Below are 21,340 nucleotides of genomic sequence, written 5' to 3' on the forward strand. Positions count from 1 at the left end.
ATTGAAGACATACCTATTAATCTTTGATCACCTTAAAATTTTGTAAGAATGAAAAATATATGAAGATAATGTAAACATGAAAAATACTAATATTTTAGTTCCATAAAAAATATTAGTATTTGTGACAGTTATAACACATAATTGCGATAGCTTTTCTTATTGGTCACAAATATTTCACATTTTACCAAGTATTTGTGAGGACTTTATTTTTCCATCACAAATAAGATTTTTTGAGAGAGGTTTTTTAGTCCGTAAAAAATTCTTACCTATTTACCCATTATTAGGTGCAAACAATTTGGATATGGTTTGGATATTACCCATTTAACTAATTAAATCTAACCCAAACCTAACTCAACCAAATTATTATGAGTAAACCTCAATCCACCCAATTACCTAATAATAAAAATTACCAAATTGCCCCTAAAACTTGCAAATAACCAAAGTACTCCTAAAATCCTCTAAAATTGCCAAAATGCACCCTAAACCTAAAAAATGACCCGAAATACCTCTAAAATCATAAAATTACCAAAATACCCATAAAACTTAAAACATTACCAAAATATCCCCAGAAACTAAAAAAAAAAAAAAAAAAAAAAAAAGATACCCCTTAAACCTAAAAAATAACCGAAATACTCCTGAAACTTTTAAAATGACCAAAATACCCCTGAAACTTAAAAATGACAAAAATGCGTCCTAAACCTAAGAAATGACCGAAATACTCCCCAAAACCTAAAATTACTAAAATACCCATGAAACCTGAAAATGACCAAAATACCCTCTAAATATGAAAATTACCAAAATACCCCATAAACCTAAAAAATAACTGAAAATACCCTTGAAACCTTAAAAAATGACCAAAATGCCCCTACAACTTATAAAATGACCAAAATACCCTCTAAACCTAAAAAATGACCAAAATAACCCGAAATTATAAAAATGAATTTGGAATTTCGTTACCTCCGGTTAGTCTTTGGTTAAACAATAAGTGACGAAAATTTATTTTGTCACCAAAAACACCTACATCCTAATATTGGGTGACGAATTTAGAATTTCATCACCTTTGGTAAGTCTTTGGTGACACGAATATTTCATTGCCCTAGGTTTGCCTTTTGTTTTTCATGACCTATAGTGACGAAATAAATATTTCGTCACCAATTTGTACATCTTTGGTGACAAAATATTGATTTCATCACCAATTGGTACATCTTTGGTTACGAAATATTGATTTCGTCACCAATTTTAAATTTTTTATAATATTTGGTGACAAATTCTTCTTTTCCTCACTAAATGTTATCATTTGGTGACGAAATTGTTTATCCTCACTAGATTTCGTCACCATAGTCCACTTTTATTGTAGTGCGAGGAAATGTTTACCTCTCAAGTACTTTGAATTCAGGATCCTTGCACAATTGCAATCCTTCTTTGTCAATACCGTCCAAGCAAGTTTGAATAATAGAGTTTTATGAGTATTGAGGAAATCTTTACCTACCTCATAATGTGGCTCATATGCAGTTGTTGTATGAGTTTTTGCATTAAAATTATGGTTTTGTGAGGAAAACATCATTCCTTTGTTTGAATTTGAAGATGGGGTTTTATATCAAGCTTTGGAGGTTTCTAATGACTGGTTTAAAGATAATGGATGAGGCCATGGACCTCTTTGGTGCTAATTTGAAGTTTTAGCTCAGTTTGCTTTTGTTTAGGCAAATGGTTGGCTTGATTTTTACATCAAAAAAGGAAAGACTTAACCAATTGGGATTGGGTAATCTTTCCTAGCCATTTTTGGGCCTCTAGAGAAGCTAGCCATGCTGACATGATGCAGCCGAAGTCAGCCAAGAAGACAGCTTAGTCCAAAAACCTAAAATGGCAACGTATGAAGGTTTTAGCCACATACAACAAGAGCTACAAGTCTCTATTTGAGTGAAAACTTTGGACATGTAACATTTTCCATGAAAACCAGGTCATATAAGCATTCCGCAACTTTCATAACACAACCTATATTCAGGGATCATGCAAAAAGGTTTAAAGAATCTACCCACACCAAACAAACCACTCTCCCCTAAATCCCTCTTAAGGTGCATGGGCTCAGGCCATGCAAAAGAGAATAAATTGGGATAAAAAACATGAATCGAGTCCAAGAATAATAAATTGGACTTAGCTTGCATTGGGCTTGTAAGATTTTACGAAAATTAGTACCAACAGTTTTATATGCTTAAATCGAATATCATAGTTACGAGCTTATCCACGATCAGCTAATAATATTAGAGATTTTTTGTCTGTTTATATGCTTAAAGAGTATCATACTTACGAACTTACCCATAATTAGCTGATTTTTTGTTTGTTTGTATTTGTGTGGGGCTGATGGTGGGAATTTAGGATTACGTAAAAACTGTGGAATAATTTTATAGTTAAAAAAAAAAAAAAAATTTAATTGCATGACTTGAAAAAGCATAGTGTCTACTTATAAACTTTTTAGACACTACCATGATTAGTGGTATACGACGATTAGTGGAACATAAAATGAAGTGAAACAAGCGCATTTGTATTCAAACCTTTGCACAACCCGTCAGCCACACACACCCAATGAGAAAAGTCTGAAAGGCTGATAATTACGCATACATAGCAAACTATTGAGCTAAATGTAATAGCGAGTACCCCGAAAACAAATTGATGCAACGACAATACAATCAAGCATAAAAAGTCCTAAAAAGGCGAGCAAAACAACCGAGGTAAAGGAGCTTGCAAGCTTCGCTGCTCCTGTTAGGTGAACCTTTCCCACTCTACTCAATACTAGTGGCTGCAGACCCAGCTGGGAATGCCAAGAGAAAAATGGCTATAGCCATCGCCATCAGACCAGTCAAGTGAGGTCCAAGCCTAGTTCCGAAATTGGTGTCGTTAGCGTTAGCTTTTTCTGACGACGACGATGATGTTGGAGTGGGTGTTGCTGTTGAAGCATTTGTGAAGATCGCAGCGTCTGGGGAGCCAGGAGCTAGCCCTAACAGCTCTGTCCAATCCAAAGGACACGATACAAAGTTAGCAATTAATTAACTCTGTCACAGTTTGATTTTATTTCGTCAGCTCTCAAATTTTAATACGTAGAAGGCCAAAGGGCAAAAGGAGAATGAAAACATGGAAGTATGGAACTTCTTACAGCTTAGACATAAAGTTATTGGCTCTAAATTAAATGAAGTTGACTACACAGCATTAGGGTTAAAAAAAATTAAGGTCACAATCTCTATATTAGATATATGTATCACTCTTCTCACAATATGGGTCCCATAATTTCATATATGAAATTGATTTGAGACACTACAAGAAAGCATATGCATATATTTAATACATCATAAATGAGATACCTTATTCTATGGTGGACATTGAATTTTCATTGATTGATACTACATACTAAGATTAACGATAGAATCAACGTTTGAAAAATTGAAAGGTCACTTTCAATATTTCGATTTTGTATTTAATTTTCTTTTGATGATTCGATAGCTAAAAGTGGGGAGGATTTGAACACGTTTCTGTTAGAAATAGTAAGAAGTATTAGTTGATTTACAACTTTTTTTTTTTTACTTGTAAAAGGAGTTTTTTCTAAAACCCTAACTTTTGTCATAGCTCTAAAGTGGCAGTCTGTGAATGTCTATCTATCATTTTCATATGAATTCATTTTTTTTTTTTTTTTTCTAATTAAGCACATAAAAATTCTAGCAAAAGTTGTGTCCATAGATATTCTCTATATTCTCTTGCAGAAAACACCGTTCACCCTTGTATTTGAGGGAGATGATAGAGACAATATTTATCTAGCAGCCATGATGTTGATTATAGCCACTGCAAACTTAACCATTGACAGCATTAACAAATTACAAATAAATTAGTTAAGTCATCATATATAGCCGATAATAAGGAGTCCAAATCTTCTGTCTCACACTTTCTGTTCCACTATATACTCCACAAATAAAAACACGCTACATGTTTATCTAATTTATTAAATGTTAAATTTATGCCTTCTATTATTTCAATTTCTTAAAATAAATAAATAAATAATCCATCATATTTAGATAATTGAAATAATAGAAGGTATAAATTTAGCATTTAATAAATTAAATGGATATATGACATGTTTTTATTTATGGAATATATAATGGAACATAAAGTGTAGGACAGAAGATTTGAATTCGATAATAAGTGCACAACTTACAATTGACAGCAGCATAAAGGCCCTAACTATTAACTAGTAACCACTACCTGCCTAGATGTCTTGCTGTCCTTCATTAAATAACAAAGAGGGACAGTTAGACACTGGGAGGTTGGACTGTACTTCTTGTAATTTTCTTAGAGGCCCTTTCAAATTTATTCCTCGATCACTCTAGGAATTTTGCTAAATGCAATAATCAATCCTACAGTGATATATTTACATATACTGTTTATGTAAATTGTACACATTTGCATGAACAGTGTACAATAATGTAAAGTGTATGTAAACATTTTTACGTTACATTTGCATGAATATGAACAGGGTACAATAAAGTAAAGTGTATGCAAACATTTTTACGTTACATTTGCATGAATAGTGTACAATAATGTAAAGTGTATGTAAACATTAAATGTAAAAGCATAATTTTCTTCTGCTAAAAAAAAAAAAAAAAGGTAGGTTTAACTCAATTATTTTCTCATTTCCTAGAGCGTGGGCTTGGGGAATTATATAAAACAAGTTCACGGCTCACCTCATAAATTATGTTGAGTAATGCTGTCTCCAATTGTCAAAGTGATTCATCTTAACCTTGAAGGTGAAATAGTTCATACCATTAGGACTGTGGCAGAACTACCGCCATGAATTGTGCAATTTGCTTGCAAGAAAAATTTCTCCATGCACCACATGCGGTGTCAGGCTATCTATACTAATTTACGGTTTATATGAGAGTAGGGTTTGGTGAATGGAATGAAAATTGTAATGAATATTCCTATGTGGTATATCATATAGTATACCACCACATTAGGGTTTTCTTTTTCCTTAATTACATTAATGTTTTTATTACCTCTGAGAAGTTAATAGCAAGTAATTATTAGCGATATCTCAAAAGAAAAAATGTTATTAGCAAATTAATAAAAGTCATAAGGCAATATTGTCAAAATGTTTTTTTTATTAACAAAGAAAGGGTGAAATCGCAGATGTGTTCATTGCCCCCACTTCATTTTAACCTTGTAATTGGTGGCACGGGACCACCTGAGCACTAAATTGGGGCAATATTGCCTACATGATTATAACAATATTTAGCATATGCATTGACTGGATTTGGGCTTACAGGTTTCTTTATTTTAATTGTATCAAGGGTATATATAAGCAATGTTATTATAAAATTTTCATTTTCATTCCTTTTAGTCTTTTACATTACATAACAAGCTCCTTTCTGGTTTTCTTAAATTCATTTCCTTCCAAATATCCAGCAGAAATATAAATATTTTATTCCTTACTATTTAATGAATGATGTATCTATTCCAATATATATATTTTTTTAATTAATCTATTCCAGTCCTTTACTCTTTTCGGATGAAATCTTTTGAATACCCAAAATAACATTAGAATAATTACCTACTTAATAAAATATGAAAATTATGCTCAAGTCTAAGATAATAATAACAAAAGTTTTCGGTTTTAAATCATAGTAGAGTGGTAATAACATCTTTTTTGGGGTGACATGAAATTTTTTTTTCTTTTCCTTCATTTTTAGTCTTCCTGTCCCACATCTAACTTCTTGTATATTTTTACTTTGTACCTGTATTGCATATTCTCAATTCCTCACACTACCATCTATTTTAAAATAGTTTAAAACAAAATCACATGCATGGTATATATAAATTATTTCTACAAACTCCCTAATCAAAATCACCATCCTGAGAGTGCTAAGGCAGTCAGAAATAAAATCATTGTATCAAACACACATTGAGAGAGAGAGAGAGAGGGAGAGAGAGAGACTCACTAGGGCAATCACTAATGCTAGAGTTTTTCAAGTTGCATGCAGTGGGGAGCTGAAGCAGCCTAGCCTCCTGGATTCCCAAATTCTTGATAGCTTCACTACCATTGTGAGTCTGCTGAATCATGAAACACAAGCACTCCGGGTCACTGTCCCTCATTCCCTTCACCGATGTGCAACACTCCTTCGTTGGCGTTTCCGCTTTCCCTGATGCGAAGTTCAGGCACTGAGCCACATTCGACAATTGCTGGCTACACTTTTCTGCCACACCTGCTCCACTAACCTCACAAACCAAACCACACAACAACACAAAAAATAAGATGGACATTTTATGGGATTGCCCTTTCATTTTGTTCATCATCTTTGTTAGTTTTTCAAGTTTGAACGCTTGGAAAAGTGAAGAAAGCTGGCTTTGCTATATAGTGTAATAAAGGAGGCTAGGTGTGAAAATTAAGAAGTCTGGACTTAGCTATGAGTGAGGTGGCTATTTAATGGTAGCAGAGTAGATTGAATATTATAATTTCATCTGGGCTGACACGTCAGCACCCCTTTACCATTGGACGGTTCAGATAAATTTGGAGTTGTTCAGTAAGTGTCCGTGTCTGAGATTTAAATGAAGGTTGTTCATGGGTAGTTGGGTAGCCATTAATGTACCCAATGGAATTACAGTATTTGCAAAGAGGACCTGTACCATGAATTAATGAGGTTCACAGCTTTTACCAAAAAAACGTGTCGTGCTGCTTGCAACGTGGCACAGCTGCACAGCTTTGCCTTTGATATATGCATGTAACGTTGAAGTTCTGAATCTTGCGTTGATTGTGAAAGTCAAAAATATTGGACGCTGAAGATTCAAAATACAGAAGAATTGATCGGACCACAAGGGATGGGAATATAACGTTCTTGTTTCCTTGGGGAATGGTAACTAATAAGACAACATGGCACTCGTATTAATATGGCCTTATCCATGGAAGCTTGATACGAGTTATTACAATATATTGGGTAGGCCTCGTTAATGGGCCGGGCCGGGTCGGCCCGACCCGTTTTTACTTGGCCCATGGGTCTAATGGGCTGGGTTTAACGAGCTATTGACTAGTCAATGGGCTGGGTCGGGCCAGGCTGGATGGAAAAACCCTAGCCCATGGCCTTACCCATGAGCAATGTCCATTTGGGCTTTAGCGGGCTAGGCTAGTGAGGTGGGTTTAATGGGCTATCCATGGGCATTTTTAATAGGTCTTCAATGAGGTTATAAAAATTTAACCAAAAAAATTATAATTATATATTATTACAAACTATCAAATTGAACAATTAAATCTACTAAAAAGATTCTATTAAAAAAAATACTAAGACCTACCTCTTAAAAAGGTACTAAAATAAGATTAATTAACTTTTATTGATAAGAATAAATAACTACATTGAATTAAATATCAACTCTTAAAGGAAATATTTGAAGAATAAAATATCAATTCTTAAATGAAATATATGAAGAATCAAATATCAACTCATTAAGGAAAGAATTTCTTCCAAACAACGGTAAGCTTCCTTTTTTTTATTTTTTTATTTTTATAAGGAATTTCTTCTATAATTGTAACTTGTAAGGAAAGAATTGGAATTTATCAAAGGAAAGAATGACTTTCTTTCCAGAGGCACAGAGGTAGGGCAACAGTCATCTTAGTAACTTCGTTTTAAAAATCAAAACTACTAGACTAATACCAAAATATATATTTATTATGCATATTGTATCACAATTATTCCAAGTATTTAGTGGTTAGGTGTGTGGTCTTAAAGTTTTTATAATGTCTAAAGTTCAATCTCTCACCCACCCAACCCCCAAATTATTTTGTTATAAATTTTGGGCAATGAGTCAGGCTAACTGGTTGGGTTACTGGGCTGGGCTAATGGGCCGGCCCACCGGGCGCCCATGGGTAAAGAAACCAACCCATAGCCTGTCCCATTGGGCTACTAGGATGCCCACGGGCTTCAATTTTACTAGGCTGGGCTGTCCATTAGCCTGGTGGGCTAGCGGGCTACTGGGCCAGCCCATGGGTCATGGGCTATTTGATAACCCTTAATATTGGGAATTCTTATATTTTGGGATATTTTTATTTCGGCCATTCATATTTAGGAGCGTAGTCAGGAATAATTACTTGGAGGGGTCGGATTGTAATAGAGATATATTAAAATATAATTTAACCAATTTTCATGTGATTCAAACCACGAAAATTGAAAACTACAACGATAATTTTTCGGTCCTTTGTATGGATACTCTATGTGTTTAGGTTGATATGGATCTGTTATGAGATAAGCCGGTCGAATTTTATCTTGTTCATTGATAGGGGATTCATATATTTATTTATGTGATCCTGGATCATGGTCTATCCTTTTAGATTGAATTCTTGAACATTTGGAGGGACGCCCAACAGACATTGAAGTATCAATATTTGTTTCTACAGATTACCTAAGTTTTGAATGACATACAGTTTTTTCTTAAAAAATGCATTAATTGTTTGTCATTTGCTCATTATTTGGCACCTAATTTCAATCCCCCCCCCCCCCAAAATCAATTCAAAAAATGATAAACTAACTTGGAAGAGAGATATAATAAATTATCATATAAAATTCATTCTTACACAGTCTCATGGCCCTCACCCCACCCGGACCCACTCAAGAGACAAACAACACAAAAGCCAAAAAGGCTGAGTCATAGAGTCAGTGGGTCAAGAATAAAGAATCCAATAACAATAAACACAAAAAGATAAAGTCAAATAAATATAAATTGCTTTATTGGCAAAAGATATCACATACACATACTTGATATTTCTATTATGCTATTTAGTATTTAGTTCAGTTCTAGAGAAATAGAGAGAGAACTGAGATGAGAATGACTGAATGAGATACCTTGAGGAATAGGTGAGGGCTTTAAGACTTGAGGTTGAGCGATGAAGGCTAGGTGAGGTCAGCGGCTAGTGGAGCTATAGTGTCACGGCGAGCCAGAGAGGCATGACTGCATGACGTGAGGTCTGGGAATTCAGGCAGCATGAATTGAGGCTGTCAAGCAAAGCGCAGAGGCGTGACTGCATAAAGACTAGGAATTTAGGCAGAAGCGTGAGGTGATTTTTGTTTGATTAGGATTAGGGATTTCAAATTTGGGGTTGGGCTGGGCTAGAAGTGTCTTTAGTTTATAGGAGAAGAATTTTGTATGATTAAGGATTTTGGGCTGGCCGACTGGGCTGAATGTGAACAAATACTTTTGTTTTATTTGAAGTTGTATTGGACTGGTTGTTGAAAATAATTTTGGGGGGGGGGGGTGCTGGATTTAATTCTTGGAGGGGCCCATGTCTTTTTTTTATATACTCTAAGGGAAAATTTAAAAATTGGGGGGGGGGGGGCAAGGAGCTAAGTAGCTCCGCCCATGCTCATATTTGAAAACATTACTCATAAAGGGGATGTGTAGTTTGGTTGTAAGAGTCGTTCTTGTATAGCTTCATATAATGTTTAGAAAGAGTTAAGTAGTTTGAACAGTAGTACTTCAACAAATAGTTTGTGCTCATAATTCCGTGATACATGTAGTATTATACTTATATCAAAGACTCTTTTTTATTCAGCAAATTGCTAACATGCTGACCTGACACACATAACCAATAAAATAATAAAAATATATTCATTTAACATTAAAAGCTACGTTAACATTTTAATTAAATAAAAAAATATAAAGTAGGTTTTATTAAATGAATAAGATTTTGCTTAATATGTTTTATTCGATATGGGTCACATCATAAAGGAAAAAGAAAAATTACTTCCTTAATTTTAAAAGAAAAGGGAACAAAAGTAATTGAAAAAAATCTACAATTCTTTTTCTTTTGGTTTCTTTTCTTAGAAACCAAACAAACACGCCCAATTTAGGTTTAGCAAAAACAAATAGATGGAGGTTTCAACTCAAGGCTTTCTCTCAAATTCCTTACCATACGAAAATGGTAGAGAGCTTGACCCTAACTCCTTGCAGGATGATTTGGACAACCAACCTATAAAATATATCTCTCCTAAAAGCATCAGCATTAATTGTTCTAGAAAAAACTATATTTTAATGCACAAAAAAATTACTTTATCTATTTAACATAACATTTAACATTACACTTGTAAGTTCTAACTATCTCAACTAGTAAAGTCTCTGATGGTTGAATAAGAGATTTGGAGTTCAATCTCTACCTACACCAAAAACTTATTGGTGTATTGGTCTGATGATAAAAGACTATCATTAGGAGCGAACGCCATAGGTTGAAACTCTCTCTCTCTCTCTCTCAAAAAAAAAAAAAAAAAAAAACATTGCACTCTATATCAAATATTCTTCTATTCACATATTAAGGGTCTATTTTGGTTGGAGAAATGGAAAAGTGGGAGGATAGAAAATAGAAAGAAGATAGAAAAATGGGAGGATAGAAAATATTTTAGTTTTCCCTCATGGTGTTTGGTTTTCGCTGGAAAAGTAAAGGGATAGAAAATATAGTTTGTATAAATTTACTTTTATGTCCTGACTAGATTAAAAAAGAAAGTAACAAATTATAAAATTAAAAAAAGAAAGAAAGAAGGGATGAACCAAAAATAAACAAAACGTATGAAAAAAAGAAACGAATGAACATGACCAAAAAAAAAAAAACCGAATGAAGTATATATATATATAAAAAAAAAACAATTAAGGAAATTAAATATTTTTTTTTTTAAAATTAGCAGTTGAACAGAAAATGACAAAACTAAAAATTAGAAAAAAAATAATAAAACACCAAAGAAGAAACCAAGCAAAACCTAGTTTGCTTATCAAAAGAAAAAAAGAAGCAAAACTCGGTTAACGTTGTGCAACAGCACAGTTGCACGGGGGTGCTCTAGTCCATTTTTGTTCTCTCTAATTTTCTCCCCAATTTGGGGAGAAAACATTTTGGTGAGCCTGAGGAGAAAACACCCAGGCCCTACCAGTTTTTTTTCCTCCCCTCCCTTCAACCAAACACTCACCAAAAATATTTTCTCTCCTTTTTTTTAATCCTCCTTAAAATCCACCCAATCAAACATACCCTAAAATAATACATATAACTCATTAAACTAACCTAAAAAATTTACAAAATCCATAGTACCACCTGTGGACACCGAACTCTCGCTTTCTCAGGGTTTGTGTCACACATTGGGTCTTTGGAGACGTAACTCTTTGTGTGCACGTGTTTTTAGGGTGAAGTGTGTGAGTCTCTTTTTATTATTTTATTCTAAAGAGTTGCCACCAACTATTGGTTTTGTATTAGGTATGATTGGTCACCTATTTGTCTAATTCATTTTTTAGTTACCTAATTAACTAAAAACCAATTCAAGGGTAATTAATTAATTAAGGTAAACCAAAGTCTCACACCAAAAATCTTAGACTTGGAAGTTTGGTTACTAATGGAGAAGGTGTTAGGCACTCCATACCGTCTATCCAAAGGATAGTACCCCATTTTAATTTTAATTCCAACATTTAGATAAAAAATTAGATAATTGACATTTGGTTTTTGAAAAAAATTTTGTACATACAAAATATATATATTTATATATATATATATAAGTATTTATTTACATATAACATATCATGTGAATATTTATGACAAAGAATTATTTACAAACAAAACATGTGAAATATATGTACATAACATGTGAGAAACTAAATTTAAATATGTATAACTAGCATGTAAGTATAATATCTATTACATATCTAACAAGTGAATATGTACAACATAAAATAAAAGGAAAGGGAAGGAATGATGTCACATTTTAGCAAATTTATCCTTCATTTTCTCATTCTCATGCACAAATATAATGAACCAAAACATTAGTGCCAAGCGGAAGGAGGAATATGTTAGCTTTATTGGGGTCTATTGGTTCAATGGAAGTGAACCATAGACACAAACCTAAAATAGAATGCAATTCCAATAGATTCTAAACAATGCACATGAAAAAGACCTTTAAAACTTATCTTTGGAAAGATGACAATTTCTTTTAGGAACACTCATGACTTTTGAAAAAATTTTAATTAGAAACTAAGTGTGGGAGCAAATGATCCGAGCACATATTTAGGCCTTGGGCCCTTTTCGAGGATGATTAAAGATCCATATGTGCATGAACCAAAATCTGACATGTAGGTACGAGGTCTAAGGAGAAAAGGCGAACTCGTCCACTGATCGAGGATCCCAAGGAGCAAAGGCACTTCGGGAATACTTCAAGTAATTGCCTATATCGGAAAGTAGAGCTTTAGGGAAGACAACAGAGTTGTGTAAGCAACAGAAAGAAGAAATATCTGGGAAGGTGATTGCCACCTCTACATTTAATGCACTGCACCAACTAAACTGGTCGCATTTATAAGGAAAAGACACCTAAACAGTGTTTTCATAGCTTACAGCCCTCTTTACCACCTCTAGAAGGGTCTTGATGGGACAAGCATCCAAAGGGTTTCCTTGAGTTGTATAGATGGAAGGTTGAGATGCAACGGAGGGGACTATATAAGGAAAGGATCCCCACAAAAATGGGGATACTGATCTGACACGAAGGGAGAGAAAAGGAGAGAATACAAAACCTCATTGTAAAAAGAACATCCCTAATCTTTTAATGAACAACTCTGATAATAGCTTAATTTTGCATATTTATATCATTATTAGAAAGTATTATCATACTTATTTTGAGTTAATTCATGCATTTTATAGTTGATTTTGGAATAATGCTAAATAATCAATTTTGTGCTTAAATGAATTTTAATGCGTGAATTTATCTTTTGTATGATAATGAAATTAAATAAGTGGATTTGTGCAAAGAAGAAAGCTAATGGACTTTAATTTTACAAGGGCTATGATGAAGTCAAAGAAGGCCAACCCAATTAAATTCAAGTCCGATTGGAGTAAGGAATCAAATGAAATTTGCACCTAATCCAAGTCCAATTTGGATTAGGATTCCAACTTGCACACCAATTAGTATTTGGAGCATAACTTTTGGCTTAGATATCTAATCAAGATGATTCAAGTTGCAATGGAAATCTAACTTAAAAGGCTACAACTTTTTAGTTTACCAAAAGTCATAATTCTGAATATAAATGGGCCCAAAACGTCGGTTAAATGAAGCTTAAAAAACTTGGGATTTTCTCCATATGGGAATTCAACTTGTAATAGGATTCCTTGACCTATTTAAAGGCTCCTTAGGGCAAAATTCAGGGGAGAGCTACCGTAGAACATAATTTAGGTTTTCTTAAAGTTTCTTTACAGTTTTTAGAGTTCTATTTGTGTTATGGCTTGCTAAGAGCCTTGCTAAGGTAAGGGGTGAAACCCAACCGTTTATTGGTATGTTCTTAACAATTATTTATTGGTTTTAATGCTTATGTTTTTATGTTTTTGATTGTTTTACTCATCTAGAAAAGTGTTTAGTTTTGTATAATCCTTTGATTTATCATAGACTTCGGGCACGTTAAATGCTTAGTATTCCCTGTGAACTAATTCATTAGTTTTGTTTTGCCTAAAATCAATCAATTGCATGAAACTACCTTAGACAATTAATTCTTGAGTTTTTATTGTTAAATCATCCGACTAAGTCATCCGACTAAGATTATCCTTTGTATGAATTTTAGTTGAGTTATAAAATAAATATTATTAAGACTACCAATAGATGTGTTGTGTGTGAATCCCTAAACCTTAACACCTTAATATATTGTTATTTTCTCTCAATTTAAATTACCTTTAATAAACTATCACAAATCTCTTTAGTTAAACTTTATTATTTTAGTTTTATTCTCTTGTGGTTTGTTAATCAATTTTCTTTTCCCTGTGGATTCGATCTCAAACTTACCGAGTTATTACTTCACGACAATCCTACACTTAGGAGCATTATTTAAGTCGCAGCAAACTCCTCCTCAGACTTGCCCGAGGAAGATTTTACACTGAATTTGTGTCTCTTACACTTATATTAATAACGTTCGCCCAGTTGTTCTCAAGTCTGAATTTGCTTGGCATTCTAGTTGGCTCATTAAACCCACTCTCTTACAAATCTATTGTTTTGGGCTTGTTGTGCTGGGTCACACTGTTCTAAGTGAGCTTAGGCCACAACACTAGTCCCTACACTAAGGTTTACACTTTTTTTTTTGGAAAAGGGGCTTCTCTTAATTTAACATGAAAAATTGTTTTCTTTAATGTAAAAGGAATAAAGAATGTGTTAATTTTAAGGAACTGAATTTGAAAAACAAAAGCATTTTTTTAATGAAAAAGAGTTGGGTTTTTAAGAAAATGGATTCCATGATTTTTTTTAGTCTTGAAGATAGAAAGAACTTGATTAAAAAAGATTTTAAAAGGATGAAATGTTTAAACATTAAAAGCCATTTTATTTTAAGAAAAGAGTTTCCATGGTTTATTGAAAACCACAGTTTTTATCCAAACTTTTCGAGTGAACTAAACTTTTTGTCGTTTTTATAAAGAAGAGTAGCCAAAAAGTTTTCATGAAAATAAAGTTTAAGCTTAAAAATCGTTTGTAAAGAAAGTTCAAAACAAAGAAAAAAAAACTTATTTTTTTTAGAAAAAAGATTTTTAGAACCTTTGTTAAAACATGAGAAAATGATTGATTTCAAGAAAATGGTTTCCATGGATTTTCTCATAAAAGGGGTTTTAGGGTTAAAAATCCATGGTTTTTATTCATCTTGAAGAACATAATATAAGAAGGTTATTTTAAGGAAAAAAAATTAAGGAAATTTCTCTTAAATAAGTTTTAAACCTTATCACATCCAACCTTATAGAGTCTTTTCCATATTGGGAAATGGAAGTCTTGGAGACATCTACCATTTTCTCGGAAACATATCCATATTGTACTTAGGGACAAGTTTAAGACCCTAAGTTTAAGACCCATTTAAAAGAAACTCAAAAAGGGATTTCCAGTTTTTTTTTTTTTTTGAAAGTAGATGCCCAAACTTTTTAAGGCTTAAAATCATTTTAAAAGAAAAGGATTTGAAAAATATTTTATGGGTTTGAGAAAAAATATTTTAAGAAAAGGCTTTGAAAAATGCCCATTTGGAAGACTTTTATGGGTTTAAAAGGAAAATTTCTCTTTGAAAATGTTTACTTTTAAGAAAATGAATGGCCATTGGAACCTCTCTTTTTTTTTTTTTTTTTCCTTTTGTTTTTTTACAATTTTTTAGAGGTTTGTTTACCCAAGCTTTTTACTATTTAGTAATCTAAGGTTTAAGGGTGCTAGCTTTTTGGTGCTAGGTAGAGAGCTAGCACCCTTAAACTATATTACACAAGAGAAAAGGAATGGAAGATAAAACAAGAATTTAAAGAATTCAAGAGCAAGCTTGTATTTAAAGGAATTTAAAGAGAATACTATTATGTAAAAGATTGAATTTAAAGGAATTTAAAGACAAGACATAATGTAAAAGCTGGAATTTAATGGAATTTAAAGACAAGACAAGAATGTAAAAGCTTGAACTTAAAGGAATTTAAAGACACGGCAATAATATAAAAGCTTGAATTTAAAGGAATTTAAAGGCAAGACAATAATGTAAAAGGGTTGATTTAAAATTCTTTTTAAAGAAATCTCTCCTAAATAAGCCTTAATCTTGTCATGTCCAAGCTTATGAGTTCTTTTCCATGTGGGGAAATGGGAGTCTTGGAGACCTCTACCATTTTCTCAAAAACATACCCATGTTGTGCTTAGGAACAAGGTTTAGAACCCATTTAAGAGAGACCCACTTATGGTAAATCACCATCTTCCCACTAAGGTTGGTCACGCACAAGGAAAAATCCTCCACAAATGTTCTAGTTAGGAAGATGAGGAAAAGGGTAAAAGACAACAAAGAGAAAAGGGTAGAAAACAATTTTTTTACAAGTGTAGAAAAAGCTTTAAGAAATAAAGAACATAAACAATAAACAATAAACATACACAAATAAAGAGATATAGAACAATATGTAAAGAGCAAAAAGAATAGATGAACAACATAAAAAGAGAGCATTTCAATGTATATAGAATGGTGTATTTACAAAGAGATAAGTAAAGAAAATGGTGTAGCTATGAAAAAAGATACCCATTTCTATTACAAGGCTTACCAAGCTTACCTAAGAGTTTTTGGAGGTGTAAAAATGTTGGAAGAGGGCCAGGAGTTTCTGTTTTGAAGAGGGTTTCCTAAAGAAAAAAGAGAGAAACTAAAAGCTAGAGAAATTCCTAAGAGAGAGAGAGAGAGAGAGAGAGAGAGAGGAGTTTTTTTTTTTTATTTTTTTTGAATTTTTGCGAATTTCCAAGAGGAGGGGGGGGGGGTCTATATATAGAGGGGTGAGATGCAACATCTCACCTAGTTGCATATTGTCTTGATGCACAAACAATTTCACTTTTCGCCTTTTTCCTCTTTTCAACCCTCTTTTAAGGCTGCTATCTGGAGATCTTCCCGAGCCCAGATATCTTCAAACTTGGTGTCCTTGGAAAGGTCTAAATGTCTAGTTTCCATAGGTCCTAGGGCGAGTGTATCAACTTAGACATCGTTTGAGGCTCTTGGTCATACAGCTTATGAATGAATAAATCAGAAGTGACTCCATTGTACAAGGCCGCCAAAAGGATTTTTTCGTCCATCTTGTTTACCAACAAAGCTTCTCTGTTAAAGCGACCAATGAAAGACCATAGACTCTCATTTTCCCCTTACTCTATGTTTAGTAGGCCGGACGAGGAGTGCTTGTGCCTTTGGCCCCCAATGAAGTTGTTGACAAACAACTTACTTAACTCCTATAATGAAGTTATGGTATTTGGTGATAGTTTGCTGAACCATACCCCAACTGGGCCTTTCAATGTGGTAGGAAAGGCTTTGCACATGATCTCGTTTGGAACACCTTGGAGGTGCATTGTCGAATTAAATGTAGCGATGTGATCACAAGGATCTCGCTTTCCATCGTATGAGTCTAAAGTAGGCATCTTGAACTTGGAAGGTAGGGGATGATTTGTGATTGACGCAGTAAGAGAATCGGTTCTGTGGATGAGGTCATCTACATGAGTCGTCTTCCTTATGGAGTCCCTCATTTCGTTCATGCCTATCTTCATCCGGTCCATTTGTCTCTCCAAGTATGGCACCCTTCGGGTGATAGTGCCTTTGGATTGATCTTCTCCTTTATCACCATTCTCTGCCTTTCTTTCCTTCTAGTTCTATCCAGGTTCCTCCCTTTCTGCACGTCGATATTATTATAGTGCTTTTTTCTGTGGACTTTCCTAGTCAAGTCCTGGTTTTGCTGTGTTAAGTCTACCATTACAGCCGCCATAGATTGCAATTGCTGTTGGACGAACGCTGGTGGCAGGTTTGGTATGTGGTTCAGATAGTTGGTAGCGTCTCCACTCTCTGGGTGTTTTAGACTTGAGGCCATCGACCTAGTCCGTACCATGCAGTCTTTTGTCTTAGAGAGAAAAGTGGCTAGTCACTAACCTTTTCTTCCCACAGATGGCACTAACTAATTATGGTGAAATTAGTAGACTGTATGCTCTAGACTTCAACGGCAGGCGGATGACCTGAAAAGAAGAAAAAAAAACTATCAAAGGTGACCAAGGTGAACTGGCTAAGGACCCTCCGATGGTTAAGTTAGATTTTTCTCTAGGACTCAAATGTAGTGAATGGATGAATAGTAGAACGTACCTTCGTCTGGTGAGGTTGAGTCCTTTTTATAGAGAGTTTGGAGTGGGTCTACTTGTTAGGCACCACTAACGTCATGGGAGATGTGTAATTCATCCCATGTTTTGTGGTAGTGGATCATGGTGCAACCATCCTTGGTTTGTGAAGAACACCTTAAAATTTACTAAGTGTTTGTTGGTTGTCTATACCTTCTCTTAGTATGGACAACCTATTTTCCTTAGATGATCTTATTCCTCAATGTTTGATAATCTTGCCTTCTTTTCCTCTTGGACGAGTTTCTTTGTTGTAATTCCCTTGGACGACTCTTTTCCCTAGTGCTATCCTTTCCCTTTTAGATCATATCTTTGGATGGGCTTTGTTCTTGTGGACGACTCATATGGACGATAAAACAAATTTAACTACCCATCATATTCTTTAATAAGAAAGTAAAAAACCTTAGCCTCTATCATAGCATGGGCAAACCTACCTTTAAGATTTATTAGAAACATTAGGCACATATCTTTTCATTTTTTTTTTTTTTTTGGTTCTCTTTTAGGTTCAAGCTTTAAAGAAATGTCTAAACCAAAGTTCCTATTTGCATATGAACAATTTTGGCCGTTCCATTGGCTCCCGATATCATAATCTTTTGTTTGGACAAACATGCAATATGTTTGATAAATCCTAAAGTTCAAATACTTTGAGAAAATTGAATATATTAGTATGGCCAAACCTTCAACTGCCCAATAAATTTCAGGATGTCTATTTGATAGCATGGCATGATAGGATAATTTGGTCATTTTAACAATGCCTTTAATATTGTAGTCGATTTCTCTTAAGATGCTAATTAAATAATATTAAGAACTGAATGGATGAAGTTCTTTTTCTGATTCTTTATTATTAGTAACAACATCACCAAGCTGCATTTTTGTTCTAGGTTTTCTTGATGAAGCACTATAGGAACCGGAGGTTGGATGACCCAGAGTTCGTGCTTGATTTTGAGAAGAATTATGCTATTGATTCCAAAACAAAAAATCAATTACCAAAGCTAAAGTTTTGGTGAGGATATTTGTTTGTGAATATTAGTTTTAAAATTGCAATGACTATTTTTCTTATACTTCTTGTGGATGCGGAATGGCTATTTGCTTCTTTACCTCTGGAATTTTGATTTTGATTTTTTTTTTTTCCTTTCCTTTTTGTTTTGGCTACCTTTTGATTTTGATGAATCACTTTGCTTAAGAAGTATAGTTGTAGGACCATGTTTCCAAAATGAAAAATGGTGATGCTTTAGGTTAGTGGTGAAATATTTTAGGTTCTTCTCCCCTCCGAAAAAAAAAGGATCCCTGAAAAGAAAGTGAAAATTTCTAATGATGGAGATTTATGTAATAGCCATCAATCAAGGCTACTATAAGATTTCTAATGATAGAGATTTATGTAATTTATTTTCCATTTAGTAACAAATGTTTCATATCAAGAATAGGGATATTTGAGATTGGAATCCTAATGTGCAACATTCATTCAGAAATAAATTACAATATTAAGTTTTCATGTTAAATTACGGTGAAATGATGATGGTAGTAAATAAACAAAGATTAAATAATAATTCATATTCAATAGTTTTTCTGTATATCACACAGGTTAGCTACTAGTATATATAAATAAATGAAACCTATACTTGTCAGGCCTAACCGATGGCACCAAAAGGTCCAAAACGCTAATCTAGTAGCTTCCGCCTAACTTCCTTCTAGATACCACAATTAGCGGGTGAGTGAGGACTTCGGTCTTGTCCTATAACCATCTAGCTACGACTTGTTTTGGACTTTCATTCACTTTTTTGTTTGGTTTTAGAAGAATTTAAACGATTGGTAGATAATTTCAAAATGACTTTCCAGTCTATTGTGTTGTACAACGCTTTGTTTCTTGGAAGAATTTGGTAAAAAATCCCAGTACGAATAAAGTTATAAAAAATGGTAATATTCATTTATTGCTCTTATATCCTAGATTTATTAAGTTATGTTGATAGTCATTACTTGACTGATTTTCTAAACCCTTATAGTCTTTCGGTACTTATTATTATTATTTTAAAACCCTATTTATTCAAAGTAACTTGTGAAAGTACCGTGTGTTGCATGGCTTTAATCATGCTTTTTTTTTATAATTTTTTTTTTGAAAAATAATAACTAAATGAGTTATTATTACATAATTTTAGAACTCATTTCTAACTAAATAAATGATTATTATCATATAAAATTAGGGACGGACCCAAGGGGGGTCCAAGGAGGCCCGAGCCCCCAGGCCCAAAGAAAAAAAGGTAAAAAATATTTGGGCCCCCCTTGGCCCAAAGAAAAAAAGAGAAAAATTCTTTATTGGTTATATATAATATATATTAGAGCTACATCTCTCTCTTCCAAAAACTTATACCCCTCCCTTTTAATTAGTCTAGCCCAACTAGTAAGTATCAAACTTAAAAACTTAACAAAAATAAAACTTAAAAATAGAAAATAAAAAATCCTAGTTAGCCCAATATTAGAGTACTAGTATCAGGTGTTCTAAATGATAAATATTTAGTATTTAGAGCACCAAATACCAAAAACACCACTGTACGAGACATTCAAATGCTATATTATAGTAGCAAAAGTAAGTTTTGGTTTATGATTTTTTTTTTTTTTTTTTTTGCAACAGCTAATGCTCTTAAGAAACAATATTATTTTGTCTTTGTAGGTAGATAATTACATCTTAATGTATTAAGAAACAATGATTTTGTGTATTTATCTTAGTTGATATTTTGTTAGTACTATATGGATACTATGGGGGGTCCAAGGACCAAGGAATCCCAGCCGAGGATTAATTTGCCCAAACCAGACCAAGATGGGTAAGCAAACTCCGAGGATTCCGCCTACCCGAGGAGAGCAAGAAAATCAGGACAACTGATACCCCTTAGAAGTCCAAGGATAGGAGAAAAGATAGCAACTAAAACAAGGTTGGTGGGAGGAAGTTTCCAAAAGGAGACACCTCCCACCTCTGCATTGAATGCCCGGTACCAACCTCATCAGCTGCATTAATGTGGAAATGACCCCTGAACAATAACTTCACAGCTAGTAACTCATTCTACCACTTCCAGAAACGTCCTAATGGGACAAGTATCCTAAGAAATGCCCTGGGATGTACAGGTGGAGGGCTAGGATGCAAAGGAAGGGACTATAAAAGGAAGGTAACCCCCCAGAAAAAGTGGACGAACAATTTCTAAGTAAAAATAAACCAGTGAGGAGAATTGAGAAGGACCTTGTAAAGAACCATAATTAAACTTATATACAAGATACTGATCCTCAGATTTGCCTGGGGAGGATATAATTTTCAACTATTGTTCCAATTGCATTATCTGCTACTTTGGATTGTTCGGTCTTAGACTTGGACTTAAACTTGTATTGCACTTGAGTATGTGGCCCACTCTTTTAAAAATTCTATTGTTTAGGATTGATTTAAGGGACAAGATACCACTATTCTAGGTGGGCTTGGGCCTTTATTTTCTGAGCCCTTAAAACTGGCGCCGTCTGTGGGGATCATCTGGAATCTTTTTTATCCAAGCTATGGCCAACTCTAGATAGAATAGAGAGGAGTCTGTTGGCTCGCAATGTGTGGATCATTTTGTCAATTTAGAGCGAAGGAGAGATCGAGAGCATAATCGATCTCCAAGCGTTAGGGTGGAAACGCAACATACAGAGTACACTGATAGGAGCAAGGATGTCAATAT

At 33.9% G+C, this 21,340-nt stretch overlaps 1 protein-coding gene across 1 annotated transcript; it reads right to left on the bottom strand.

Annotated features, from left to right (window-relative positions):
* Window positions 1-2,518: 2,518 nt before the first annotated feature.
* LOC115982171 (non-specific lipid transfer protein GPI-anchored 1) lies at window positions 2,519-6,438 on the bottom strand. The gene is made up of 2 exons (XM_031104701.1): window positions 5,979-6,438; window positions 2,519-3,001 (listed from the first exon to the last, which is right to left on the bottom strand). The coding sequence occupies exons 1-2, from the start codon at window positions 6,331-6,333 to the stop codon at window positions 2,778-2,780; spliced, it is 579 nt and encodes a 192-aa protein (XP_030960561.1). The 5' UTR covers window positions 6,334-6,438; the 3' UTR covers window positions 2,519-2,777.
* Window positions 6,439-21,340: the final 14,902 nt, after the last annotated feature.

Source organism: Quercus lobata, chromosome 3 (genome assembly GCF_001633185.2).
Source record: "Quercus lobata isolate SW786 chromosome 3, ValleyOak3.0 Primary Assembly, whole genome shotgun sequence".
NCBI lineage: Eukaryota > Viridiplantae > Streptophyta > Magnoliopsida > Fagales > Fagaceae > Quercus > Quercus lobata.

Bases quoted from the DNA above. Each gene is read 5' to 3' on its own strand.
- LOC115982171 (XM_031104701.1), bottom strand. From the start codon at position 6,333: ATGATGAACAAAATGAAAGGGCAATCCCATAAAATGTCCATCTTATTT. The intron at 3,002-5,978 runs GTGAGTCTCTCT...TGGATTGGACAG, and splicing joins TAGCATTAGTGATTGCCCTA to AGCTGTTAGGGCTAGCTCCT.